Source organism: Phyllobates terribilis, unplaced genomic scaffold, assembly GCF_046119375.1.
Source record: "Phyllobates terribilis strain yellow unplaced genomic scaffold, ASM4611937v1 Scaffold_1__5_contigs__length_1240528914, whole genome shotgun sequence".
In the NCBI taxonomy this organism is placed as follows: domain Eukaryota; kingdom Metazoa; phylum Chordata; class Amphibia; order Anura; family Dendrobatidae; genus Phyllobates; species Phyllobates terribilis.
In genome coordinates, this window is record NW_027362761.1 from 270,943,254 (window position 1) to 270,970,180 (window position 26,927).

At 44.5% G+C, this 26,927-nt stretch overlaps 1 protein-coding gene across 4 annotated transcripts in view; it reads left to right on the forward strand.

Annotated features, from left to right (window-relative positions):
* ACACB (acetyl-CoA carboxylase beta) overlaps positions 1-26,927 on the forward strand; it is a 162,948-nt gene that overhangs the window by 55,306 nt on the left and 80,715 nt on the right. For all 4 annotated transcript variants that reach the window (XM_073672534.1, XM_073672540.1, XM_073672557.1 and 1 more), the window contains 15 exons: positions 9,524-9,656; positions 14,507-14,645; positions 14,843-14,952; positions 15,693-15,774; positions 17,363-17,461; positions 17,537-17,646; positions 17,751-17,861; positions 17,991-18,200; positions 19,452-19,622; positions 21,041-21,202; positions 21,514-21,677; positions 22,855-23,005; positions 24,753-24,856; positions 25,263-25,344; positions 26,738-26,883. In XM_073672534.1, coding sequence (XP_073528635.1) covers positions 9,524-9,656; positions 14,507-14,645; positions 14,843-14,952; positions 15,693-15,774; positions 17,363-17,461; positions 17,537-17,646; positions 17,751-17,861; positions 17,991-18,200; positions 19,452-19,622; positions 21,041-21,202; positions 21,514-21,677; positions 22,855-23,005; positions 24,753-24,856; positions 25,263-25,344; positions 26,738-26,883 — 1,974 coding nt within the window. The remainder of the gene's footprint in view (positions 1-9,523; positions 9,657-14,506; positions 14,646-14,842; positions 14,953-15,692; positions 15,775-17,362; positions 17,462-17,536; positions 17,647-17,750; positions 17,862-17,990; positions 18,201-19,451; positions 19,623-21,040; positions 21,203-21,513; positions 21,678-22,854; positions 23,006-24,752; positions 24,857-25,262; positions 25,345-26,737; positions 26,884-26,927) is intronic.

The window sequence follows — 26,927 nt, forward strand, 5'->3', positions numbered from 1 at the left end:
ATCATCAGGACTGGATACCAGATGAAGACTGCATGGTGTCATTCTCCGCTGTAGGAATGGAAGAAAGTCTTGCATATATACGCATGCTGATGGAATGCTGAGTGACCTACCTTACGCAAGGTAGAACAGTTGAATCTTGCTGGACTGCGAGTGGAAAGACTTAATCGCCTGGGCGGCAGAGGGTGGCAGCCGTCTGGAAGTTGTGGGACCAGACAGAGAAAGGGCCCCCTAAATAACAGAACAGCTACAGCGGAAGTTAGGGACCTTTCAAGATGTCCTGAGGATAGTGGGCGTGGGTTTAGAGGTAGTGAGACCTCCAGTAACTCAGGTCTGAGTGGCCCATACAAACGACCCAATAGAGTACAGGACAGTACGGAGTCGAACCGAACCTTAGATACCAGGGCATGTGAATCACACTGCTGTATGACTGACCGCTGGGAGCGGGGGAGGTCTGACAAGGTTACGACTGACCGCTGGGAGCGGGGGAGGACTGACAAGGTTACGACTGACTGCTGGGAGCGGGGGAGGTCTGATAAGGTTACGACTGACCGCTGGGAGCGGGGGAGGTCTGATAAGGTTACGACTGACCGCTGGGAGCGGGGGAGGTCTGACAAGGTTACGACTGACCGCTGGGAGCAGGGGAGGTCTGACAAGGTTACGACTGACCGCTGGGAGCGGGGAAGGTCTGACAAGGTTACGACTGACCGCTGGGAGCGGGGGAGGTCTGACAAGGTTACGACTGACCGCTGGGAGCGGGGGAGGTCTGACAAGGTTACGACCTGGAAATGTGACCTGACGGAGACAATGACAAATGGTAGGTCCCTAAGGAATGGGCTAATGTCGATGACTAATGTTCCAGGGGCTGAGAAGCGCAATTGTCAAGTACATGGTCTCTGTGTGAACCGTGGGTTATAATGTGATTGTGTATATTATGTGTTCAACCCCACAAGTTTGGACAGAGGGGGGGATATCTAATGCAGCGCCTTGCTGCATTTGCTAAAATGTCCAGGGGGTGTGTTCTGGCTGACCATGTACCTTCCCTCAGGTGACTGATCACATGACTGTGACATCAGCTCAGGTCCTATGTGCACTGAAAGATATATAAACCCTGCTACTTTTGAAACAGGTGTGAGAGGCGTGAGGCCTGATCCCTGTGTGTGGGAGTGGCCTAGTGTGAGGCAAGTGTGGCCTGAAGAGAGAGCCAGGCCTGGTGAAGCCTTGTGTAGTCCTGGAGGGCGAAGGCTGGATCCCTGGGTGTGTGTGGGATACCAGCAGCCTTGGACGGAGAGAGGCCTGGTGAAGCCTTAAAGCCACAGCGGTGGCAGAACCAAACTGACTGAAGCGGCTGTAACCCGGCAAAGGTAAAAACTCTGCTTGATGTGGACATTTATATTGTTACCTTGCTGAAGGCTGTATCTGGAGCCAAGTGGACATATCTGTCACTGGAAAGACTCTCGGATGTTATATGTGTAACCATGCCGATGAGCCACTGAGATGGACGATGTTATGTGCAGTTATGAGGTGTAATAAACTGCTGGATGTCGTGTTACCGGAAAACGTGGCTGGTGTGCTTTAATTGACCCAGTGAAGCGAGTGTCCCCCAGCGTGATGAATAGCGCTACCTTACAATATATATATATAGCCTACTCTTACGTGGTAACCCACGTTCACAGCAAATAACTGTTAGAGAGCTGTCATATGTAATGTGTTAAAAGACTATGGACAATTTTGTCATAAAAATGATTTTTTTACATGTTAAAGGTTACCTATTAGTTAATAAAAGTTTCAGTCTGCAGTCTTCATTTCTTCTTTAATTTTCAGCCTCACATTATACAGTTTGCAGCCTGATCCAAGATATTCATATATTTATTTTCGTGGGAGTGCCACTCCCAGTAATACATGCTGGATGTGAGCTTTGTGTGTATCCAGGGTGCAGCATTCTTCGTTAGCTCATATCAGCATAGCTTTTGTCCTGAAAAATTTCCCCGTCATGTGCTTTTCCTTTTCTATACTTTGTGTTCTCTGCCCTCCCTGAGACTGTACATGCTTCTCCCTCTTCACATTGTGGAGGATCGTTGTACATCCCTCTCTTAGCCGCTGTCTCTGCCATTGAGAGAAGGGAGGGATAGAGAAGAGAATCAGAGCTGTAACATTTTTGCAGATCAGTCCGCTAGATAAAGGACTTACAGATACTGCAGCACCAAAAAAGCCTTTATTCTGGGTGGATGACCACAAAATTTTTTACCAATGACTTTAAATCAAAATTATTTCCAACAGATATCTAGTGATTAGAGTTGGTGCGAATCTATTAGCTGGACCCGGTATATCGGCCACATCAGTATTTTCAGGCCGCTGAACGGGAGCCCTGAGAACAGCCTTCTACCTGATGGCATCTGCAGCACACCGCAGCGATGACGTTGCACCAAGCTGACTAATCAAAAGAAGGGCCACAGATGCCAAAACGTAGAAGGCGGTTCTCAGGACTCCCATTCGGCAGCCACAGATTTCTGACGTGGCCGATGGACCAGGTCCTGTGAATTGATTTGTTGGCAAAAAATGCTGCATATTTTGTTGAGGAAGTGCTGCCGATATAACCCTTTGCATTGTGTAGCGCCGGCGTCCCTGCCCTCTGCTAGGCAGGGACGCTGTTCCCCTCACCTCTCTGCTCCTTGCCCGGCGTCCTCCTCCCGCTCTGCTGGCAGCGCGCGCTCCTTCCCGGCCACTGTGCTTAGGGCGCGCGCGCGCGCTCTCCCTCCCTCTTAAAGGGGCCGCGCGCGCCGTCCTAAGGAGTCCCCGGCCAATGGCCGGAGGACTTCACCATATATAAGGCACCTCCTCCAAAATGGAGGTGCCCGAGCAATGTTGTTGCACTGTTCACTACTCTGCTTCAGCCCTCAGGTCCCGTTGCCAGTTACCTGCCAGATACCTGCCAGATTCCTGTCAGCTTGCTGTCTTATTCCTGCCTGATATTCTGCTACCTGCCTGCTAGCCTGAGGTCCGACGGTCTGCCTTACAACTCCTGTCAGTCTGTCTATGGACCAGCTTGCCCGCTCACCTGGGAGCGCACATCTGCTACCTGCCTGCTAGCCTACCTGGAGGCTCCGCCGTCACGTGCTCTGACCACCTGCCTGTCCAGTGACTCCTGCCCGCTCACCTGGGAGCGCTCATCTGCTGCCTGTCTCCTAGCCTACCTGGAGGCTCTGCCGTCACGTGCTGTGACCACCCGCCTGTCCAGAGACTCTCGCCTGCTCACCTGGGAGCTCACGTCTACCATCAGCCGCCACAGGTCGTACCAACCCTTTACCCAGAGACTGCCCCGGTCACTTGCCGTGACCATCTGCCCGTTCTTCCAGAGACTGTCCCGGTCATCTGCTGTGACTGCCTGCCTGGTCGCCACCCGCTCCCTTACAAGGACCGCCCCCTTGTATAGTAGCTCAGAGGTTCCGCCTCCCAGACCCGTTACAGTTTGCTCGGGCCATGGAACCCGGTGGCACCCAAGCTCCCTCGCTCTCGGACCTGTGTCATGAACTGTCCCGTCAGAGGTCCCAACAGGAGTCCATCCTGGGTCACCTGCGGAATGTCAATTCTCGCCTGGACACTCTGACTGCTCCGCCAGCAACCTCCGCCAGTGCCATGACTCGCAATCCGGCAGCTCCGCTGCCCACTAATACCATGGTATCCTACCCCGGACCCCGGCTTTCTGCACCTCCTCGCTTCGGAGGCGACTCCGCCCAGGCTCGGGGCTTCATAAATCAGTGCACCCTGCACTTTGAACTATTGTCCCACCAGTTTAACTCCGACCGGGCCAAAATTGCCTTCATCATGTCCCATCTCACCGGGGAGGCCCTGGCCTGGCTAAATCCTCTATGGGAGAGAGGAGACCCCCTGGTGTCCGACTTGCCTGCCTTTCTCACGGCTTTCCGGAAAGTCTTCGACGAACCCAGACGGAAGACCTCATCCGCATCATCACTGCTACGCCTCCATCAGGGAAGTCTCACCGTGGGCCAATATGCCATACGGTTCCGTACCCTTGCCTCGGAGCTGGCCTGGGATAACGACGCTCTGGTATCCGTCTTCTGGGAGGGTCTGTCAGGCCGTATTAAAGATGAACTTGCCGGTCGGGACATTCCTACCACTCTCGATGACCTAATAACTCTTGCCACCCGGATTGACCTACGGTTCCAGAAGCGTGCCAAAGAGGTCACCCGTGAGAGGAGGTTTCCACGTCTAGCTCCTACTTTTCAGAAACCCGTCACTCCCTCCGTCTCTCCCCAGGTACACTCTCCTGAGCCTATGCAGGTCGACCAGACCAAGATGGTCAAAACCCGTCAGGACTTACGCCGTGCCGAGGGGAGCTGCTTCTACTGTGGCAGTAAGGAGCACCGGATCCGTGCCTGCCCGGAGAGGTCGGGAAACGCCTGTGTCTAGGTTCGCTCAGAGAGGTCGACCTAGACAAGAATAAATCCTCTCCATCTCTGCTGCTGTCAGTCTCAATCGTCTGCGGGGAGAACAGTTATTTCGAACTAGCCCAACTTGACTCTGGTGCAGCCGGGAATCTTATTTCACAGTCCCTGGTAGAGAAATACCGCATCCCCACCAAACCTCTGGCTGTACCCTTGTCTGTTGCTGCCGTAGATGGGGGTCTCTTACCACGCCCCATCCAACTCATCACCGAATCCATTACTCTGCAGGTGGGAATGCTGCATTCTGAGAGTATCTCCTTTCATGTTCTGCCTGGACTCTCTCACGCCCTCTTGCTAGGTCTATCTTGGCTCCAGAGACATGCACCCGTGCTTGACTGGCAGACCGGAGAGGTCCTTCGCTGGGGACAGGACTGCCATAAGACCTGTCTGGTTCCCGTCCATCCCGTCCGTCCTTCTCCTACCCCAGCTAATCTACCTGGACTTCCGATTCCTTATTGGTCTTATGCTGATGTCTTTAATAAAAAGGAGGCAGAGACACTACCCCCTCATAGACCATACGACTGCCCTATCGACCTGTTACCCGGTACTACTCCTCCCCGTGGGCGTATTTATCCATTATCCGCTGCTGAGACCCGGTCGATGTCCGAATATATTGAGGAGAATCTGGCCAGGGGATTCATCCGGAAATCTACCTCCCCGGCGGGAGCAGGCTTCTTTTTCGTCAAAAAGAAGGACGGTTCTCTCCGTCCCTGTATAGACTATAGAGGCCTTAACCAGATCACGGTGAAGAATAAGTACCCCCTTCCGCTCATTCCGGAGTTATTTGATCGTCTGAGGGGGGCTAGAATCTTCACCAAACTGGACCTCCGTGGGGCGTACAACCTGGTTCGTATCCGTCAGGGGGATGAATGGAAGACGGCATTCAACACCCGGGACGGCCACTATGAATATCTGGTAATGCCCTTTGGTCTCTGTAACGCTCCTGCCGTCTTTCAAGAGTTGGTCAATGACATCTTCCGGGACCTTCTCTACTCCTGCGTAGTGGTGTACCTGGACGACATCTTGGTCTTCTCTCCGGATCTCCAGACTCACCGGAGGGACGTTCGTCAGGTCCTGCTCAGGCAGAATCACCTCTTCGCTAAATACGAGAAGTGCCTCTTTGAGCAGACCTCGCTTCCGTTTTTGGGCTACATTATTTCTCAGACCGGCCTACGAATGGATCCAGAGAAACTGTCTGCCATCGAGAAATGGCCTCGACCGGAGGGGTTGAAGGCCATTCAGCGGTTCCTGGGCTTCGCCAACTACTACCGCCTCTTCATACCACACTTCTCTTCCCGGACTGCCCCAATTTCCGCGCTCACCCGTAAGGGTACTAATCCCAAAGAGTGGCCGCCCGAAGCAGAGGAGGCCTTTCTTTCCTTAAAACAGGCCTTCTCTTCCGCCCCGGTGCTGCATCGCCCGGACGGCAACAAGCAGTTCTTCCTGGAAGTTGACGCCTCCTCCTCTGGAGCCGGAGCGGTACTTACTCAAAAATCATCTTCCGGGAGGATGGTAACTTGCGGCTTCTTCTCTAAACTCTTCTCCTCCTCAGAGCGCAATTATTCCATAGGAGACCGAGAGTTATTGGCCATCAAACTGGCATTGGAGGAGTGGCGTTACCTGCTCGAGGGGGCTCTTCACCCGGTAATAATTTACACTGACCACAAGAACTTGGCTTACCTCCAGCATGCCCAGAGACTTAACCCGCGCCAAGCCCGGTGGTCCTTGTTTTTTGCTCGCTTTGATTTTGTTCTTCATTTTCGCCCGGCTGACAAAAACGTCAAGGCGGACGCCTTGTCTGGATCCTTTCTGGTGTCTGATCTCGAGGAAGATCCGAAACACATCATCGATCCCGCCAGAGTAATGCAGGTGGCTCCCGTGAGTCTAAATCGTCTCCCTCCCGGAAAGACGTTCGTATCAGTACCTGATCGGGAGAAGATCCTTCACTGGGGTCACTCGTCTAAACTGGCTGGCCATGCCGGTCAGAAAAAGACCCTCCAGCTTATTACCCGGCACTACTGGTGGCCTACCCTGCACAAGGACGTAATAGACTTTGTTTCTGCCTGTGTGTCCTGCGCCCGCAACAAGGTTCCGAGACATCTGCCAGCCGGTCGCCTCCTTCCGCTTTCTGTACCTGCTGCCCCCTGGCAGCATATAGCTATGGACTTTATAACTGACCTCCCAGTCTCTGCCGGTTGTACGGTCATTTGGGTGATCGCTGACCGCTTCTCCAAGATGGCTCATTTCGTTCCCCTGCCAGGCCTCCCGTCTGCACCCGAGCTAGCTAAAGACTTTATTCGTCACATCTTTCGTCTTCATGGCCTGCCCCTCCACATCGTGTCGGATCGTGGGGTACAGTTCACCTCACGCTTCTGGAGAGCCACTTGTAAACTGCTAGACGTCACCCTGGACTTCTCTTCCGCTTACTACCCACAGTCCAATGGTCAAGTGGAGCGGATCAATCAGAACCTGACCAGTTACCTCCGGCACTTCGTTAATGCCCATCATTCAGACTGGGTGGATCTCCTACCATGGGCCGAGTTCTCTTATAACAATCACGAGAGCGAATCCTCCAAATCCCCGTTTTTTGTAGTCTTCGGTCAGCATCCTCGGATTCCTTTTCCTGTCTCCACCTCTGTGAACAACCCGGCTGCGGAATCTCTCGTTAGCAAATTTTCCTCCATTTGGGAGAGTACCCAATCCGCACTCCTTCAGTCGTCCGAACGGATGAAAAGACACGCTGACAAAAAACGCCTGGATCCTCCACAATTTCGTCCTGGAGATAAAGTCTGGCTCTCATCTAAATATGTCCGACTCAAGATACCTTCTTACAAGTTAGGGCCTCGGTTCATCGGTCCTCTGGAGGTCATCAGTCAGATCAATCCGGTGGCCTATAAATTGAAACTCCCGGCCAACTTACGGATCCCTAACTCCTTCCATGTATCTCTCCTCAAACCTGTGGTACTTAACTCTTTTTCCAAGTCTACAGGTACGCCTCCTGCTCCGGTTTCTGCTGAGGACGAGTTTGAGGTAGAGAACATTCTTGCCACCAAAAGGGTAAGAGGAAAGACCTTTTTTCTAGTAGATTGGAAGGGGTTTGGTCCTGAGGAGAGAACGTGGGAGCCCCGGGAGAACATCCATGCCCCTCTTATCCTTGCTAAATTTCTGTCTGGCCTAAAAAAGGGGGGGGGCTAAAGGGGGGGTACTGTAGCGCCGGCATCCCTGCCCTCTGCTAGGCAGGGACGCTGTTCCCCTCACCTCTCTGCTCCGTGCCCGGCGTCCTCCTCCCGCTCTGCTGGCAGCGCGCGCTCCTTCCCGGCCACTGTGCTTAGGGCGCGCGCGCGGGCGCTCTCCCTCCCTCTTAAAGGGGCCGCGCGCGCCGTCCTAAGGAGTCCCCGGCCAATGGCCGGAGGACTTCACCATATATAAGGCACCTCCTCCAAAATGGAGGTGCCCGAGCAATGTTGTTGCACTGTTCACTACTCTGCTTCAGCCCTCAGGTCCCGTTGCCAGTTACCTGCCAGATTCCTGTCAGCTTGCTGTCTTATTCCTGCCTGATATTCTGCTACCTGCCTGCTAGCCTGAGGTCCGACGGTCTGCCTTACAACTCCTGTCAGTCTGTCTATGGACCAGCTTGCCCGCTCACCTGGGAGCGCACATCTGCTACCTGCCTGCTAGCCTACCTGGAGGCTCCGCCGTCACGTGCTGTGGCCACCTGCCTGTCCAGTGACTCCTGCCCGCTCACCTGGGAGCGCTCATCTGCTGCCTGTCTCCTAGCCTACCTGGAGGCTCTGCCGTCACGTGCTGTGACCACCCGCCTGTCCAGAGACTCTCGCCTGCTCACCTGGGAGCTCACGTCTACCATCAGCCGCCACAGGTCGTACCAACCCTTTACCCAGAGACTGCCCCGGTCACTTGCCGTGACCATCTGCCCGTTCTTCCAGAGACTGTCCCGGTCATCTGCTGTGACTGCCTGCCTGGTCGCCACCCGCTCCCTTACAAGGACCGCCCCCTTGTATAGTAGCTCAGAGGTTCTGCCTCCCAAACCCGTTACACATTGCATGTAATGCTGTGTTTATATGCAGATTTTCCATCTATTTTATTCTTGCCTTCTTTTCCGTTCCCCCTACGTGTGAACAAAGCTTATGGGAAGGAAACTGACATTGAATGCCAATGTAATGTAATGTGTTGTCGATTTACTTACCAATGCCAGGGAATGTATGATGACATGCTTTTCCAAAGCACCTGCTGCTGCATAGAATTGGCAGCACTAATATGTGGTTTTAGCGTTACTGTGTCTAGTTTTCCACCATGAAAATATAAATGTACTGTTTATATTGTACATACGTATTATTGGGCAGCATGGTGGCTCAGTGGTTAGCACTGCAGCCTTGTAACACTGGGGTCTTGGGTTCAAAAATTGATGAATTGGGACCTAAGAGTATATTTTAAACAATTTTGTGCCAGAATTCTGGTGTAAACTATTTGATGACTTAGTTAATTTGTTTAATTTGTTAAAGATACCGAAAAAGTAAATTTAAAGTGGTTGTCCCCTTAAAGAAAACTTTCCTCCATAGACTGCGGTAGCTAAAAATAACCCAGAGTATTCCTTATCCTTCTCAAGTCTAGCACCAGCCCTCTGCCCCGGTCGCTGCTGTTAGTCTGTAGCACTAATGCTTGTCGACTGCACTGCAGCCAATCAGTGAGCTCAGCAGCTCTGCCCTTGTAGATTGCACATAACACTGAGGTCACTGATTGGCTGCACTGCTATAGACGAGATGTCAGTGCTGCTGACTAATGGCAAAGACCAAGTAGTATCGGTGAATTCGGCACTGGACCCAAGCAGGTTAAGTAAGAACTCGGTTTAATTTTTTTATAGTTATCGCACCCTGTGAGGATTTCCTCAAAGGGAACAGCCCCCAACTCTGCATTTCCTACCTCTGCTTTTTTTTTCCTTTCCCTTACTAGGGTTTTTGAATTATTGTTGTGTCACTTTGCATAATTTTAGACATTGAAGTTGAGGCTGTCTATTAAAAAGAATGCCCTCTTTGTCTGTTTAGGTCCAGCATGTCTGGATTACATCTTGTGAAGAAGGGCCGAGAGCACAAGAAACTTGATCTCCATCGAGACTTCACTGTTGCTTCTCCAGCTGAGTTTGTTACACGGTTTGGGGGTAACCGCATTATTGAAAAGGTAACCTTTTTTACTATGTCATATTCAATATTTGGTTGAAAAATACACCAAGCAATAGTGATCAGAATTAAAGTTGTTGTCCACCTTTGGTGACTATTTTTATTCTTATTTTTTTCATTAAAGGGGTTGTCCACTACCAGGACAACTCCTTCTCACTCCTCATGTTTGGCCCCGATAAAATAAAAACACTTATACTCACCTCCTGTGCCGGTGCCGCTCCAGCAATGTCGGCACTGACATTCCCCGGACTCTCGCGCAGTTGCTACGACACATGAGCCCTGCCCCAATCAGCGCTGGCGTCACTGTCTCCGCCTTCGGACAAATCGAACATCAAGAGGAAGTGAGAGAGCTGGCGCAGCCCTGGCGTCCTATTCATGTTCGATTTATCCGAAGACGGGGACAGTGATGTCAGCGCTGATTGGACAGGCATAGCATCCACACTTGAACCCTGGGAATGTGAGTGCCGACATCGCTGGAACAACGCCGGCACGAGAGGTGAGTATAGGTGTTTTTATTTTATAGGGGCCAAATATGGGGAATGAGAAGGGGTTGTCCTATTAGTGGACAGCCCCTTTAAAAATGTTGCACCAATCTTCTATAACATCTGCGTTGCACTGTCCTTTGTTGGCTGCAGAATGGGTGAAAGCAAAGCATAGAAGAGTGATAATAATGATGATATGATGTGTTATAGTGGTATCCAATCCCCAACTGACATAATGAGGGAAAGTTATTGCACTTGTGCTATTTGCAACATGTCGTTAATTTTTTGGGCTTGAAGTATGACCTCTTTATGAATGCACATCTGTATAAAAGTTAAATGTTATAACCCTTAGGGTATGTGCACACGATGCAGAAATGCTCAGGATTTTTTCCTGAGCGTTTCTGCATCTCTCTGGCAGGAAAAAAACGCATGCGGATTGTACATGCGGTTTCCTGCCAGGGACATGCGGAAATGAAGCGGTCTTCACTTTCATTTCCGCATGCGGGTTGACAAGCGCTTCCCAAGCGATTTTAGCATCACTTGGAAAGTGCTTGTCAACTTTACACTATATAAATCCATGCAACCGGCATGGATTTATATAGTGTGTGAATGTCAAAAAATAAAAAATAAATCTATACTTTACCCTCTGATGGCCCCCGGTGTCTTGCTTCATCGGTCCCGGCTGCCGGCAGTGAAGACTTTAGGACCTTCCGACGTCAGCGTCACGTGACCCGTCACATGACTCTGACGTCAGCGAAGGTCCTTCTTCATTCAACCGCGAAGTGCCCGGGAAGCCGGCAGGACGCAGCGCGGGCCGTCAGAAGGTGAGAATATATATATTTTTTATTTTATTCTTTTGGTACCTGGGTCTGGATGAGAGTCCTCTCATCCACACCCGGGTACCATCCGCACATTAGACCGCATGAAAAGCGCATCAACATATACAGTGATGCGGATTCCATGCGGTCTAATGCAAGTCAATGACGGCAAAAGAGCAGCGTTTCCGCAAAATTAATTGACATGCTGCGGATTTTTGACCGCAGCGTTTACGCTGCGGAAAAATCCGCATCATGGGCACAGCACATGCGGATTTCCATTGGGGAACATTGCTGCCCTTCTACCATGCGTTTTTCATGCGTTTCCGCGGAGTTTACGCAACTGCAAAAACGCCGCGGAAACGCATGAAAAACGCATCGTGTGAACTCAGCCTTAAATGTAATCTGTCAGCACAATTAATCACCCTAAACTATTAAAATGGTCATATTACTCTGCGAAAGATAATTCCATTCATACTATTATTTCTGCAGTTTCTTGATCACTGACTGAAAAATCGTTATTTGAATGCATATGCTATCATCTTCAGCTTGACTGACAGCTCATTAGCTTGATTACATAGCCAGTCAGCTGTCAGTCAAATAGAAGAAGATGGTGCAAGCTTGATAATTGTGACAGATTCCTTTTAAACAATATCTTTTCCAGAGTAGCTCCACATACAGATATTATGTTTGTGATTTTAAAATAGGAAGCAATGTTATAGACATTTCCATAAATGCTTAGCTAGGAATGACAGACATGACTTTCATACTTGGTCTGTCCACATACTGTATTCTAACATACTATCTTGTTGTTTTTTTTTTTGTTTTTTTACAAGGTAGTAATTTTGTGCCCTATTATTAGAAGTCCCTTCATTAGAGTAGCTTTCTGTACAATCATGCCTTTATAAATATATAGTTGTTTTTTAAATATATGTATTGTTTGCAGGTCTGGTCATTTGCTGCTTATTGAATCAAAAACTTTAAAGGGAATCTGTCAGTTCGATCAACCCTCCTAAGTTGTCTACATGGGCGTTCAGATCGTGGAAAGTTGAATAAAGTGATACCTTTGTATCTGCGATCTGATGTAGTATTGCAGAGAAATCCACATTTTTCTTAATATATAAATGAGCTGTTAAGATCTTTGGGCCGGACACAGATCTACCTGAGAGTTTACCTCCAGAGCGTATTTTAAATAAATGGGGGCGTACAAGTGTGAACTATCTAATGACTGACACTTTGCTCTTCTGATCTCACTGCAGAGCTGTTTGTGATTATAACTAACAGTACAGCAGAGCTGAATTTTTGCTCATTACAAGCATATTTGCAGCAGCAGTTGTCCCCTCATAGTGCTATCAGCTCTGCTGCAGAGTTGTGCCCAATTATAACCAAAAAAGTACAGTAGAGTTTAACCTTGTCTTATTACAAGCACAGTTGTCCTCTCAAAGTGCTGTCAGCTCTTCTATACTACCCCACCCTCACACTGACTGCTTGTGAGATGGAAGCTGAAATACTAAGCGAGGGCAACTACTAAAAAGGAGCAGAAGATGTAATAAAGTGAATCTGTCAGAAGAATCAACCCCCCCTAAACTATGGGCATGCAGGTCACAGAAAGATGAGTAAAGTGATACTTTGATATCTGCAATCCAATGTCTTTTTTTACCAGAGAAATCCATATTTTTTTAATATGTAAATGAACTATTAAGATCTATGGGCGAGACACAGAGCTGCCTGACAATATGCCTCTGGAGCTTATTTTAAATGAAGGGAGCTATTACTAGTTTGAGACCTTTTAATGTCTGACAGTCTTCTCTCCGGATTTCACTACAGAGCTGTGAGGAGTGCTTATAACTGAGTACAGAAGAGCTAACACAGTACAACAGAACTGAACTTTGTCATTACAAACACATTTGCAACTGCAGTTGTCCTCTTATAATGCTGTCAGCTCTGCAGCAGAGATGTGCCAGATTATAACCAACACAGTACAGCAAAGGGGACTGTTGTCTTATTACAAATATAGCTGTCTTCACAGTGCTGTCAGCTCTTCTGTATGGCCCCACACTGGCTGCCTGTGAGATGGAAGCTGAAGCACTAAGAGAGGAAAACAGCAGCTGCAAATGTATTTGTAGTGAGACAAAGTTCAGTTCTGCTGGGCTGTGTTAGGTTGTAATCGCATACAGCTCTGCGGTGAGACCAGTTCAGAGTTCCGTTTTAAAAGTATTCTCACTCTTTTTTGCACCTCATGTATACTATCATGGATCCTCCGAGAATTAAAGGGAACATGTTAAGCATTTCATGCTGCACAAACAGTGGGCAGCATGAATTGCAGCCAGTTAAGTTTTTCTCTGAAATATTCTAGAGAAAATGTAGTTTGAAAATCCGGCTGGGGACAATAACTGGAAGCGAGACTAATCCTCCTCTTCCCAGTAATTGGCAGATGATCTCTCCCTCTCGTGAACATAGGATGTTCAAACTATATATTCTCTGAGAGACTTTTGCTTTTTATATTTCCGAGAATAATATACCAGGTTGCAGTCATGCAGCCAGGCTACAGTTCATACTGACGGTGGTTTGGGCACCATGAAGGTTCCCTTTAAGCAGTTTAATTAGAATATGATTTGTTAATGTAGAAACCGGATGGGGTGAAACTTTATAATATACCACCTTTATGTAATTCTGCCTGTTAGCCGAAACTGTATCTTCTTTTGGTTCTTGTTGTACTCTTCCAGTGGACCCAAATTAATCTGGAGACCAGGGTACAACTTAACAGAGATTGTTACTTAACCCCCTCGTGTTGTTGCTCATATATTACTTGATTTATTTTTGTCCATTAAACTAATAACGGCCAAGTACTGTAAATTTACTCTGCTGGGCTTTAACCCCACTCAATTGTGAATTTTGTTTGTGAGGTTCAACCTTTCACTTCATGGTTATTTTTCGTTTTGTTTTTTTTTTATTCTCCTTCTTCCAAGAGAAATAACTTTTTTATTTTTCTGTTGACATAGCCTTGTGAGGGCTTGTCTTTTTGCAAGTTGTTTTTTTAAATGACATAGATAAGCTCTGCTAGTGACATTTGTCACTGTAATGCCCTGTTTTCCTCTGCACCTATGTCTCCTGTGGATGCCCCAGTTACAGTGGAAAAAAATGATTAATAAAAAGCAAAAAAATGTTCCTCAGAGATGTTTGTGATCTCTTGGTGGAACAAATTATGTAAAATATATATAACATATATTACTAAACGTCCACTGTATGAAAAATAAATCCATTTAAAGATGAACTATAAAAAGCTAAATTAAACATCTAATTTATTTTTTTCAATATTTGTGAAAAATTATAAAAATTACACATTAATTTTTATGAACCCAAAAACAGTACTACAAATTAAAACAATTTGTCCTGCGTAAAACTAAACCTCATGCAGCCACATCAGTGAACAAATAAAGTTATGGGTCCTGAGTGAAGAGGTAAAAACGGAAAAAAAAAAACGAAAACACAAAAAAACTAGATAACTATTATTTATTTGTCACTCAGATCTATTTCTGTTATGTTACTTACAGGTACTCATAGCCAATAATGGCATTGCTGCTGTCAAATGTATGCGATCTATTCGGAGATGGTCTTATGAAATGTTCCGCAATGAGCGAGCAATACGCTTTGTGGTTATGGTCACCCCTGAAGATCTTAAGGCAAATGCAGGTATGGTACATTATAGTCGGGCAATTTACCAACTCTGGTGCCAGGTGAAAAATTGGAGTAGCTTCCTATACTAAAGCAATCACATTCCAAATTTTCACTGGTGATATAATTGTGAATATTTCTACAGATTTAGAAATGATATTTGATGCTCACTGGAAGTTTTTTTTCTTATTCTCTTTCATGTGTCTCTTCTGCAGAATACATCAAGATGGCTGATCACTATGTCCCAGTCCCAGGAGGACCAAATAATAACAACTATGCCAATGTGGAGCTTATTGTTGATATTGCCAAAAGGATTCCAGTTCAGGTATGTGTATATATTTAAATCGTACAACCATTTTTCAATCACCTTTTTCACCCACGTAAAATAACAGCCTGTACTCACCTCGGAGCCAGCCCGGGTCTTGCATGACGTTATGTCACATGAGCCCTGCAGCCAATCAACAGCCGCTAATGGGTCACTTCACTCTCTCTTCCTTCGGATGTAACTGACATCTGGAGAGAGTCAGATAGCAGCAGCAGCTCCTGCTACTTCTGGATATCAGTTTAGTCTGTAGGAAGTAAGAGTAAAACGGCCCATTAGCGCCACCGATTGGCTGCAAGGTTCATGTGACACAAGAACATCACAGAAGACTCTACATTGATGTTGCTGGAATGGCGCCTTCACCCAAGGTGAGTACCAGCTGTAATTATTTTACATGTGGGAATATGGTGATTGAGAAGGGGTTGTCCGAGGAGTGGTCAATTCCTTTAAGAAAGCCTTTAATAATGCTTCGACAGACAAAAAACATTCAACTGTAGTCAAGTCAGGTAGTTTACAAATTATAGGCAATAAGGTGGGCAATTACTTACATTGAGCCATGTACAGTTTCTTTTGAGGCCTTCTGGCAAGCCTGTCCATGAAAATTTATGGAGGCCATAACTGTGACAAAGTTGCAACTTGCCTTAAACCTTGTCTAGTTATGCCTTACTGTTCCTGACGTTATAATTGTGTGAATGTTCTTGAGCTTTATTCAATACATGCTATAATTCCTTAATTTCTTGCAGGCTGTGTGGGCAGGATGGGGTCATGCCTCAGAAAATCCCAAACTTCCAGAACTACTTCAAAAACAGAACATTGCATTCATGGGTAATGTCAGATGGTTCAAAACGCGATGAGGTTTATGAGTGAGCTGCATAGGATATGAGGACATTTTTCTGTGGCATTATAATATTCATAAAATATTTTTTTTTAAATCTTTTATGAAAGGCTTTTATGTGCTACCTCCTATTGCCTCTTAGCTATGGACATCTTGATGCAGCATATTTTATTTTGGCTGCTTTTTATTAATTATTTTATTCAGATGCATATTAAGCATAATATTTTATGGAAGATGTTAGGAAGCACAGACTGAGAGGAAGTCTGTCATCTTTATTGGCTTCCCTCTCCCCAAAACCGCTGAATGAAGGACAGGGCAGGGAGAACAGTTAAAACATTTTTGGAGTGATGGTCATTCTCCTTTTATAAGGCTACGTTAACACGAATCTATTTTCCATCCGTGTGCACAGTGGTCTTCACACGGACCAATATTAGCCCATGTGCTAGCGGACATCGGCAATTTTCTACATGAAACTTAGGTACACATGGATAAAATCATAGCATGTGCTAATGTATGTAAACAGTAGGCAGATACTATACCTGACCGCTCTGTGGACAAGCACGTTGCCAGTCCGCAATTTACAAACATGACTGGTCTGCAAAGATCAATGTTTGTCTGAACTTCAAAAACTGTTTCTTTGCCCCAAAGCTGTGATCACAAGTACCCAAAGGCAGTACCTTGTGTGCAGTGCTTAGAGCTTCCTACACAGAACCTTTTCGAGCTTCTCCCCTCTGAGCGATGGCTCATTGATTTTAATTGGAAGACCACTAAATCCGTCAATTAGAGCAAAGATAGAGGCTGGGGAGTCTTTAATGCCAAGAGCACTACACAAGAAGGGAGCACCTCCTGGCACTTGGAACGGCGGCAAGAGGGCATTAAAATGAGGGTTTCTCTATCAGTTGACCTGCATGACCATCAAACAAGGTATTTCTACACGTCTTTCTCCATCCTCCATGTAGTGCTGTGAACTGCTTTGAGGAGTCAAAAGTGCTGTCCAAATCAAAGGAGTTTGCCGGGATTACAAAACTGCTGGCTTATCTTTAATTTGGGCAATTAATATCAGGTTGCAGGCAGTCCAAATCCATGCAACCTTGCGATCAGATGACTGAAGGGCCCACAATGCTCCAGGTTTTTTTTCAGGCTTATACAATTAATTGCCTTGTATTCCAAGAAAACACATTTGGGGTATATGCACATGACGCCACATAAAATGAAAATAATGCTTAACGATGTCAAAACGACGTTGCTCTTCACAAGTTCTATCTTATGTCACATCTTTAAACTACTTCAGGGTTTAGAAATCCTGAAGTGGTTAAAAGAAGCAACATGCTCATTCTTTGAAGGTCTTCTGCTAGGAAGTTGCCACTCTCTATGCTTGAAAGTATTACGCAAAAGACACTGGCGATGGAGCCACCACAAAAACATCTGAAAAGATTCGGGCGAAGCTGCTTCAGGAAAACAACTGCCGGCTGTTAACTGAAGCAGCTTCTCCTTAAAAAGCCTAACCGGCTTGTTGGCATCTAAGATACTGTTGTTGGAGAAATAAAAGCTATAAATCCATTGTGTCATTTAATCTAGGACCACCCAGTAAAGCAATGTGGGCACTAGGAGATAAAGTGGCCTCAACAATTGTTGCTCAGACTGTTGGAATCCCCACACTGTCTTGGAGCGGAGATGGTAAGAGATTTACCCATAATGTTGAGTCCTTTATTTCTTTATGCAAACATGTACTAATTATGCCCTCTTCTTTAGGTCTTACATTAGTGTGTGACATGGAAGACCAGCAGCAGCCAAGCATCACTGGCGTCCCTTCTGAAGTATATGAGCGTGGTTGTGTGAAAGATGCGGATGAGGGATTGGAGGTAACTGTCACAGCTAAAGAGGTTTCCCTCAGTGCTGATTAACAAATTGGAGAAGGGGGGGGGGTGTTTAATGAACATATATTAATTTCAACTGATTTATCCAGTCTGCAGAAAGAATTGGTTACCCAGTAATGATCAAAGCATCTGAAGGCGGTGGTGGCAAAGGCATCCGAATGGCAGAGCGAGCAGAAGATTTTCCCAATCTCTTTAGACAGGTAGGACCTCTCTTAAGGGCAATCATGCCTAGTTTGATAGCAATATTCAGCAGCTTAATCAACGGTTCAATAATACACGTAAATTACATTATTTTTGCTTTACAATGTATATACTTTCTTTTTGCACAGGTTCAGACAGAGATCCCTGGGTCCCCAGTTTTTGTAATGAAGTTAGCTGAGCATGCCAGGCACTTGGAAGTCCAAATTTTAGCAGATCAGTTTGGAAATGCTATTTCTCTCTTTGGTCGTGATTGCTCCATACAGCGCCGGCACCAAAAAATCATTGAAGAAGCCCCAGCCACTGTTGCTGCTCCATCTGTTTTTGAATATATGGAACAGGTGGGTTTGTATTATTTGTGTTTGCCATTAGATAGTGGCTGACTGTGTGTAGATATTGCCACATTATATAAACATGAGGTTATTAATCAGTTTTAGTGCTAACAGGGATATTTGTACATAATCTTAGCCAAAACTATTTGTCATGTCCCCAAATGCTAGTGACCTGTAGATACAGGGTTAATCTGCAGGTTAATAGCGGCTACAATCACCACTCAGTACTCAGTGAGCGATGACTGTAAGCATGCCATGGCACTTTGACTAACAGCTTGCTCTGCAGTTCCTCTGTGCAGAGACAAGCTGTCAATTAAAGTGCTGGGGCATTCTTTAGTCGCTCTTCACATTGCTGTGAGCGGTGACCTAAACTGCTTCGGTATGCCTCTATGACTGAAAGCCAGCGGCTTCAGGTAGGAATAAAGTTAGTTTCTCCCAGTTGCCAATTTTTCAATAAGGCGATTGTCACTGGTGTGTCAGAGGTGACAGACAGTTGCACTGCAGTTGGTTGCAGTCTCTATGTTTGGCATTACAGACATCTTAGAGGCTGGCTGTCTCTAGGACCCAGCGGCTACCTCCTTCTGGCTAATTAGCTCCCTGGCCTTGGTGTATAAATACCTGGTTTGTCTGAGAGGGAGGTGCCGGCGATATTCATTACTACTTGTGAGGCTTTAGCAAGGGCAGTACTTCGTCCTCTCTGAAGCTTGAGGCTGTGTCCGCATTTGTTGTGAGTCGTCTAAAGCTAAGCAATTCCCCACTTGTTTGTCTACCCTTGTTGTCTATAGAGTTTAGTGGCGATCGACTAGTGCTCCTCTCCTTCCTTCCGTAGCCTTAGCCAGGGAAAGTCAGGGCGAGGCACGCATGCGGCGATTGGTGAAGAGCCATTATAGGGACGGTAGTTGAGACAGGGGGACACTAGACCAGAGTAGGAGGTCTCCACTCCCGCCTTTCCCTAGTGTCTGGGCTCCCTTTCCCTCTTCCCTCTGTGTTGCACTAAGTCTTTCCCACACCTTGCATGACAGCGGCCAAACAGCTTTGTAATTCTGTTAACCTTGCAGATTAACCTTATATCTGCAGGTTAATAGAATTTGGGGACTCCGATGGTTTTCTTTTACAAAATAGGTCTTATTTTATAACTTGGATTACTTAATGACCTCCACTAAACTATAAAGTTCCAGATGGCATAATAGAAATATATGTGGCTCATAATATTCACCTATTTGGTGTGTACATATGACATGTATCTTTCCTCTTCCGCAGTGTGCAGTACGCCTGGCTAAGATGGTAGGGTATGTTAGTGCGGGCACTGTGGAATATCTTTACAGTGAAGACGGGAGCTTCCACTTTCTGGAGCTGAACCCAAGACTGCAGGTGGAACATCCCTGTACTGAAATGATTTGTGATGTCAACCTTCCTGCTGCTCAGTTGCAGGTATACAATAAACTGCTGTTATTTGCCAACTACTTTTTTCTGCATTCTGTTCTTTGCGTTTTGTTTGAGATTGAATTCCTCTTTTTTTTTTTTCTCTGAATTTTCCTATGAATCAAAGGCTATTTCTAGTCGTGACTATTGAACAGTAAAAAGCTAAGATGGTCAAGTTCAATGTCAGACGTAGTCTTTACAGCTTTGCTTACCCTGAAGTAACTGTACATCACAGTCGTGGTGTATGGAGGGAGCTTGCATGCTTATTTTACCTAATTTTCTTTAGTCTGATCCTTAATATCTTACTGTTTAGAGATTAGCTTGTCTTGTTAATATTATAGTGGGTTACACCATATTTGTGGGAAAATGTTTCGGACCATAGGTCCAGTTCACACGATCTGTAATTGACTGTTTTATTGCTTTTTGTAAGTCTGTTCTGTGCGTTTGTTTACACCTTGATTTCTTTTGTTATGTAGTAAAATTATTATTGTTCTAAATGTTGGGTGTCTTCACCATTCTTGTATTGGCATTTTAAGCATTCAAAGTTACAACTTGTCCTGCAACATACAAGTCCTCATACGGCTATGTTGATGGAAATATAAAAAAGTTATGGTTCTTAGAACAGGACAAGGAAAAATGGAATGGTCAAAAATGAAAAATCACCCTGTCATGAAGGGGTTAAAAGGATTGTCTGATTTAGAAAACCCGTGATAAAATAACCTATTAGGGCATTCTGAGCTAATAAAGGCTTTCCATCAATTAGCCAGAGGGTGGAGCTGCTACAATGAAAGTGATCCTGCTAACAAAAATAAGGCTTTGGCAAAAATTAAGAGACCACTGAACAGTTTTCTATTGGAAAGCATGGGAAGACTGGTGGAAAGCATGCCAAGACGCATGAAAGCTGTGATTAAAAATCATGGTTAGTCCACCAAATATTGATTTCTGAACTCTTCCAGAGTTAAAACATGAGTAATTTGAGGCCTGAAAGCACTGTTTCTTTTTTAGTATTTTGACGCTTTATCATTTGCTGCAAATAAATACAAAACTTTTAGCTTTGAATTTCGGAGACATGTCAGTCGTTTATAGACTAAAACAACAATGTACATTTTACTCAAAAAATATACCTATAAAGAGAAAAATCAGAGAAACTGAAGATTTTGCAGTTGTCTCTTAATTTTTGCCAGAGCTGTATATTGCCCCTTGTGGACCCTGCTAAGCAGCCAGTCAGATATCATTTAATTGGCAACATATTTTGTACTATAACTTCATGTTGCTTAACACTAACTATCTTGCACTAGTCATTTTAGTTTTTGAACGTAAAATGAAAAATTGTGTTATTACCAGTATAAGGCAATGTTCTATCCTGAAAGAGTAATGGCATTTTTTGGCTGCTGCAAGTTTTTCTCATCACAAACTTCTTTTTCCAGATCTCCATGGGAGTGCCATTGTATAGAATAAAAGACATAAGAGTGCTGTATGGAGAGTCTCCATGGGGAGATCTCCCTATATGCTTTGAAAACCCCACCAATGCTCCAAACCCAAGAGGTCATGTTATTGCTGCCAGAATAACCAGTGAGAACCCTGATGAGGTAAGAGATTGTAAACCTTACCATGCCACTGGTTGGCAAGTCCGATATCTTGATGCCAGCAGGGTGACGGCTGTAATGGGCCAAAGTCAGAGGTGGACAGATCATTTCTTCCTACTAGTGCTGGTTAAGGATGCACATGGGCAGAGGATCTGCTGCTTCTGACACTTGGCATTGCTGCTGGTTGTACAGCTGTATGGTTGTATGCTAACATATATTTTCCAATATATACACCATTATCATTAAAAGGATGTTTAATACTATTAGGAATACTATTTTGTTTATTGTATCAAACATTCATTATTTTTTTTTAGGGGTTCAAGCCCAGTTCAGGGACAGTACAAGAGCTCAATTTCCGGAGCAGCAAGAACGTGTGGGGATACTTCAGTGTGGCAGCTGCTGGCGGCCTGCATGAATTTGCTGATTCCCAGTTTGGGCATTGCTTCTCCTGGGGAGAAAACCGTGAAGAGGCTATCTCGTTAGTAGTTCACTTAAGTTGAATGATAATCCTGTTCAGCTGGGAAGAATTTCCATGGTTTAAAGCAGCAGTCGAGCGTTGTAGTCATGGTGCTTTTTTTTTAAAAAATTTGACAGTAATTGTGGTAAAACCAAAAAACGACCTCAATTTGTGAATTTGGCCTAAATGGTTTTAGTCTCACAGTCTTAATCTGCTTTTTTAGATCATAATCAAAAAGATCCAATGGCAAGAATAATATGGCATAATGTTTAAAAAGTAGAGATGAGCGGATCTGATGAGATTTGAATTTGCCAAATTGTGCGGATTTTACCGGGAAATTCAATTTGCAGCAAATTTATTCTCTGCAAATATGAATGAATCATGCTTTGGGCTCTGGAGACAACCCAGGGCTTAATGAATAAGATATAGAAAAAAAGAACAACTAACCACTCCCCTCCGCAGACCACTTTCCCCAATACGGTCCTCTTCTTGCTGCTGCAGCACTCTACAGCCTTGGGCATCTTCACGCTAGGCCGGTGACTTCTGGCTGCCACTAGACTCAGGAAATCCTTGCACATGTCCCAACCTAGATTGTGCGTCTTAATGTCATGGCACATTTCGTGACCTTACAACATAGGTCAGAAGAGATGTTCCAGACCTAGTCATGACTGGAAGTTCCAGCTTGGCATGAAGAAGCCTGGGGTTTCAAGATGTGCGAAGAACCGTACACGGGAGGTGGCCAGAGAGGTGAGCTGGTAAGGTGAGTGTGTTGTGTTTTTTGTTTTTTTTTCTTATTTACCTTTTTTTGGTTTTATATGGTATAGTAAAATGGTGTCTCCATTTTGCTGAATTTGCGCTGAGTGAGTTACAAATAATCCGCATTCTGGAGTATACAGATTTTTGTGAAATTAGAGTAGAAGTCAACTGCACTTGAATAAATTCACCCAACTCTAGAAAAGAGTTGTAAGATTACAGGTGGACAGTATAGAAATTGATCAGACTGAAAATGTCTCATGTACTATTAACAATATGTTGCAAAGCTACTGCTGCAGTTTATTGGAACAGTTTTAGAAACTTTTTAGATGAGAAAATAACTTTAAATAGAGATGATGGGATTTTAATTAGTTTCTTCTTCAGATTTCCCATTTGTGGAACGAATTTATCAGACGTGTGCCACAATATGTTGTATATTTTACAGGAACATGGTTGTGGCTCTTAAAGAGCTATCTATACGAGGAGACTTCAGGACGACAGTTGAATACCTCATCAAATTACTGGAGACCGAGAGCTTCCAAAATAACGAAATTGACACTGGGTGGCTGGATCACCTGATTGCAGAAAAAGTCCGGGTAAATTTAGCTATTTTTTAATTTGAATTGTATGATTTTGTGATCTTCTAGTATCTGCAGATGGCAATATAGTCCAAGTACATGACAACCAAAACCATTGATTTTAGAAGCCAACTATCTAATATTTGTGGAGGTAATCCAAGCCGAGCATATTGACGTTCCATTTATTCAGTCCAACAAGGGTAAGCCGCTGCGAGAGGTGTTAGGAAGCAGCTTGTCTTCCTCTGCCCATTGAAAAACATGTTAATGTGGAGTTAGAAGAAAGGTTGTGTAGCTATTGTTTCAGGTGGTTTTCCAGAATAAGCTGTCTTGGGTGTACATGAGGAATAACACTTTCTGGCCATGACTTGTATACCACTTTTTTTTTTCTTTTTTAACCAATTTTCCTCTAAGCAGCCTCTACTTCTTATTGTCGGACTTTCTCTGTGTAAGTAGTATCGTCTGTGTAGTGCACACACAGATGGGGATATCGTACCCCCGCTATCTTTTTGTAGCGCACCCTCAGAGGCAGCAATGGCATGTAGGACTTTAAGCTGAATTATAGTAGTTGTGAGTGCCGCACTGGGTGAGATAAAACACTCACTAGAAGAAACATCATCTGTGTGTGTCTCACTGCCCCAGTTTCTCAATCCGTTTCTACATCACCTCTCTATAAACTTTTATAGGCTGAACCTGTAAACTGAACCCTGAGAGAGCTGAAAACATGTCTTCATTAAGGACTAATTTTAAGGACGTTTTCGATAAATAATTTTTTAAATGCATTGCTCGTGTTAAAAGTTAACAAACTCAGTATAACTCACCCTCTTCTGGTCCAGCACTGCATTTCCACTGATCCTTGTTGACAGGTTGCACTGGTGACAACTACAGCACATGTGACCACTGCAGCCAGTCATTGGGTTCAGCAGCTCTGCTAGTGTAGGTTGCACGAGTCAGTGAGCCCAGTGATTAGCTGCAGCAGTCACGTGCACTGTAGGTTTGATGTCACCTGTGCAGCCTGTCAACAAAGAGTAGGTTGATATATGCCAAATGGCAGATTCTTAAAAAAAAAAATGCAGTTGAGCTGGAAATCTGAGCAACCCAGAAAATACCGTAATAATTTAAAATGAGCTGCTGCTTTGTATGGTAATTATTTGTTCTCTGACAGATTAAATGCATATTGGTAGGACTGCATTGGAAAACAAAAGCTTAAAGTGGCTGTCGTTATGTCACGGCAGAATCAGCAGATGTCAACCTGACTTTTTCTCCTGTATAACTTTTCTTATAGCTAAAAAATAATGCTAGCGTTGTTCCTTAGTTATATCATCAAATGTTTCCCTGATGTTCATACAACTACGTCTCAATGACATAAATGAGGAAGTGGTAGTTTGAGACTTCACTGAAGACATATCCATGAATAACTGGCCTTTTTTGCATGCGATAATGTGGCCTAACCTCTGGGTCTTCTGACCTGAGCTCATGCAGCAGTTGGCTCAGATCGGGAGACCTGGCAGTTAGGCCTGGCATTACAATGTGAGGACGGTCTATGCCGTGTTTCACAGATGCTGAAACTGGCCTAATGGAAAGGAGAAGTACAAATCTGATTACTTGACTTACCAGCATCTGCGTGTCCCCTCTTTTTCTATCTTTTTAACACTACGGTGCCCAGAGTAAGCATCCAGTCAAGAAATTTGGCTGTCCCTTAAAGAAGGTACTCGAGACTGTCATATAGAGATGCTTGTTAAAGTTTTGCTACTTATGTTTTTTTAAGGCCGAGAAACCAGATACAATGCTTGGAGTGGTCTGCGGGGCTCTCAATGTTGCAGACGCCTTGTTTCAAACTTGTATGAATGAGTTCCTTCATTCATTGGAAAGGTAATTTTTTTTTATGTATTCTTCATCTTTTACATGTGGGAAATATTTTGCAATATTTTATCATAGCATTCTCCTTGTATCTTGCCAACAGTGTCTCTAGAGCTAATACTATCTCTTTTTATACAGCCAATGAGGACCCTTGATATGGGTTATGAGCTTGCATATTTTAGCCAAAATATCGACCATTAACTTTTATTTCATACATCTTTTTATTGCACATTATTAATTTTTTTGCAGGATGCAGCTAGTCTCTTTAGTGTTGGCTTGGGACATTCAGCGTGGCCAGGAAGCATTGTATCCCAATTTACCTGCGGATTAACTCTATTTCTGCAGGCAAATTAGTGATTTTAGAGGTGACTGGTTCTCTTTAAAGCCCCACAGATAATATTGTAATATTTCTTTCTAGGGGTCAAGTCCTTCCTGCTGCCACACTACTTAACATTGTGGATGTTGAGCTTATCTCTGAAAGTGTGAAATACACTCTAAAGGTAAACCTCTTTTTTTTCATTGTGTTTCTTTGTAAGATGCTGAGATTTAGGCGGTGTTCACATTGCTGTTCTGTTCAGATCTTATGTAGCAAATTTCTTCAGATTTGATGGAAAGAATAGAGCTGTAACCTTAATGACCCCAAAAGGCTTCGAAACAGCCACTTTCAATAATTATGAGTGATCATCGGATGCCTCATCAAAAGGAACTACAGACAGACAGATTGTCCCACCTGAGCTGTGGATCTCTGCAGCTCCTCCAGAGTGACCATGAGCCCCTTGGCTGCTTCTCTAATTAGTGCTGTCCTTGCTTAGGATGTCAGTTTAGGTGAATGGCCATGTCTTGTTAGGTTTACAGTTGTGTCATAGTCCTTCCATTTTTGGATGATGAACTGAACAGTGCTCTGTGAGATGTTCAGATCGTGGGCTGTCTTTTTATAACCTAACTCTGCTTTTCTCTTCTCCACAACTTAATCCCTGACCTGTCTGGTGTGTTCCTTAGTTTTCATGATGATGTTTGATCTCTAATGTTCTCAAACAAACCTCTGAGTCCTTCACAGAACAGCTGTGGTTATACTGAGAATAAATTACACAAAGGTGGACTCAGTTTACTAATTATGTGACTTCTGAAGGCAATTGCTCACTCAGGATTTTATTTAAGGGTATCCGATCACGGGGATGAATTCAAATACACATGACAATTTTCAGATTTATATTTTACAATAATTAGAAAACCATCTATCATTTTCTTTACACTTCAAAAATACTTGCTACTTAGTGTTGGTATATGACATAAAATCCCTCCAAAAACATTTAATTTTGAGGGTGTAAGGTGAAAAAAATGTGGAAAAGTGCACAGGGTATGAATACTGTTTCAAGCCACTGTATGTGCATTAAAGGATAAACTGTGTTATACACCACTAGCATTCAGGTATATGTTGCATATATATAGTCTGTATTCTGCTCATAAATTTGCAGCCCTGTTATCTTATTGCTGAGTGACATCTGCATGTTGTATAAAGAATTCCATAATATCACATCTTAAAAATAATTATAGTTTTTTTGTCTTGAATAATGTAGTTGACTGCACTTTTTAGTACAATGGAATCACACAAAGAAGTAAAATCATTATAATAGGAGTCAATGGCAAACAAATGCAACTTGTACGTTGAACTGATGCCTTCAATACAGTATGAGCAGATCCTAAACTGTTTTTGTAATGTTTTAACTTGAATAAAGAGTGTATGTGTATATGTGTGTATATGTATATATATATCACATATGCACAGGACCTACATTTTAAATAATATTTATGTAGAGTAAAGAAAAGCAAGGTAGTTATGTTACCCGGTTATTATATGTATTATATATTTATACATGTGTTGCTTGAATGCAGGTTGCCCGACAGTCTCTCACTACCTATGTGATCATCATGAATAACTCTCACATAGAAATAGATGTACATCGTTTAAGTGATGGTGGTCTGCTGCTGTCTTATGATGGGAATAGCTACACCACTTATATGAAGGAAGAGGTAGATCGGTAAGTATGTCTTTAACATTAATTAGAAAGACTCAGCTCTGTAG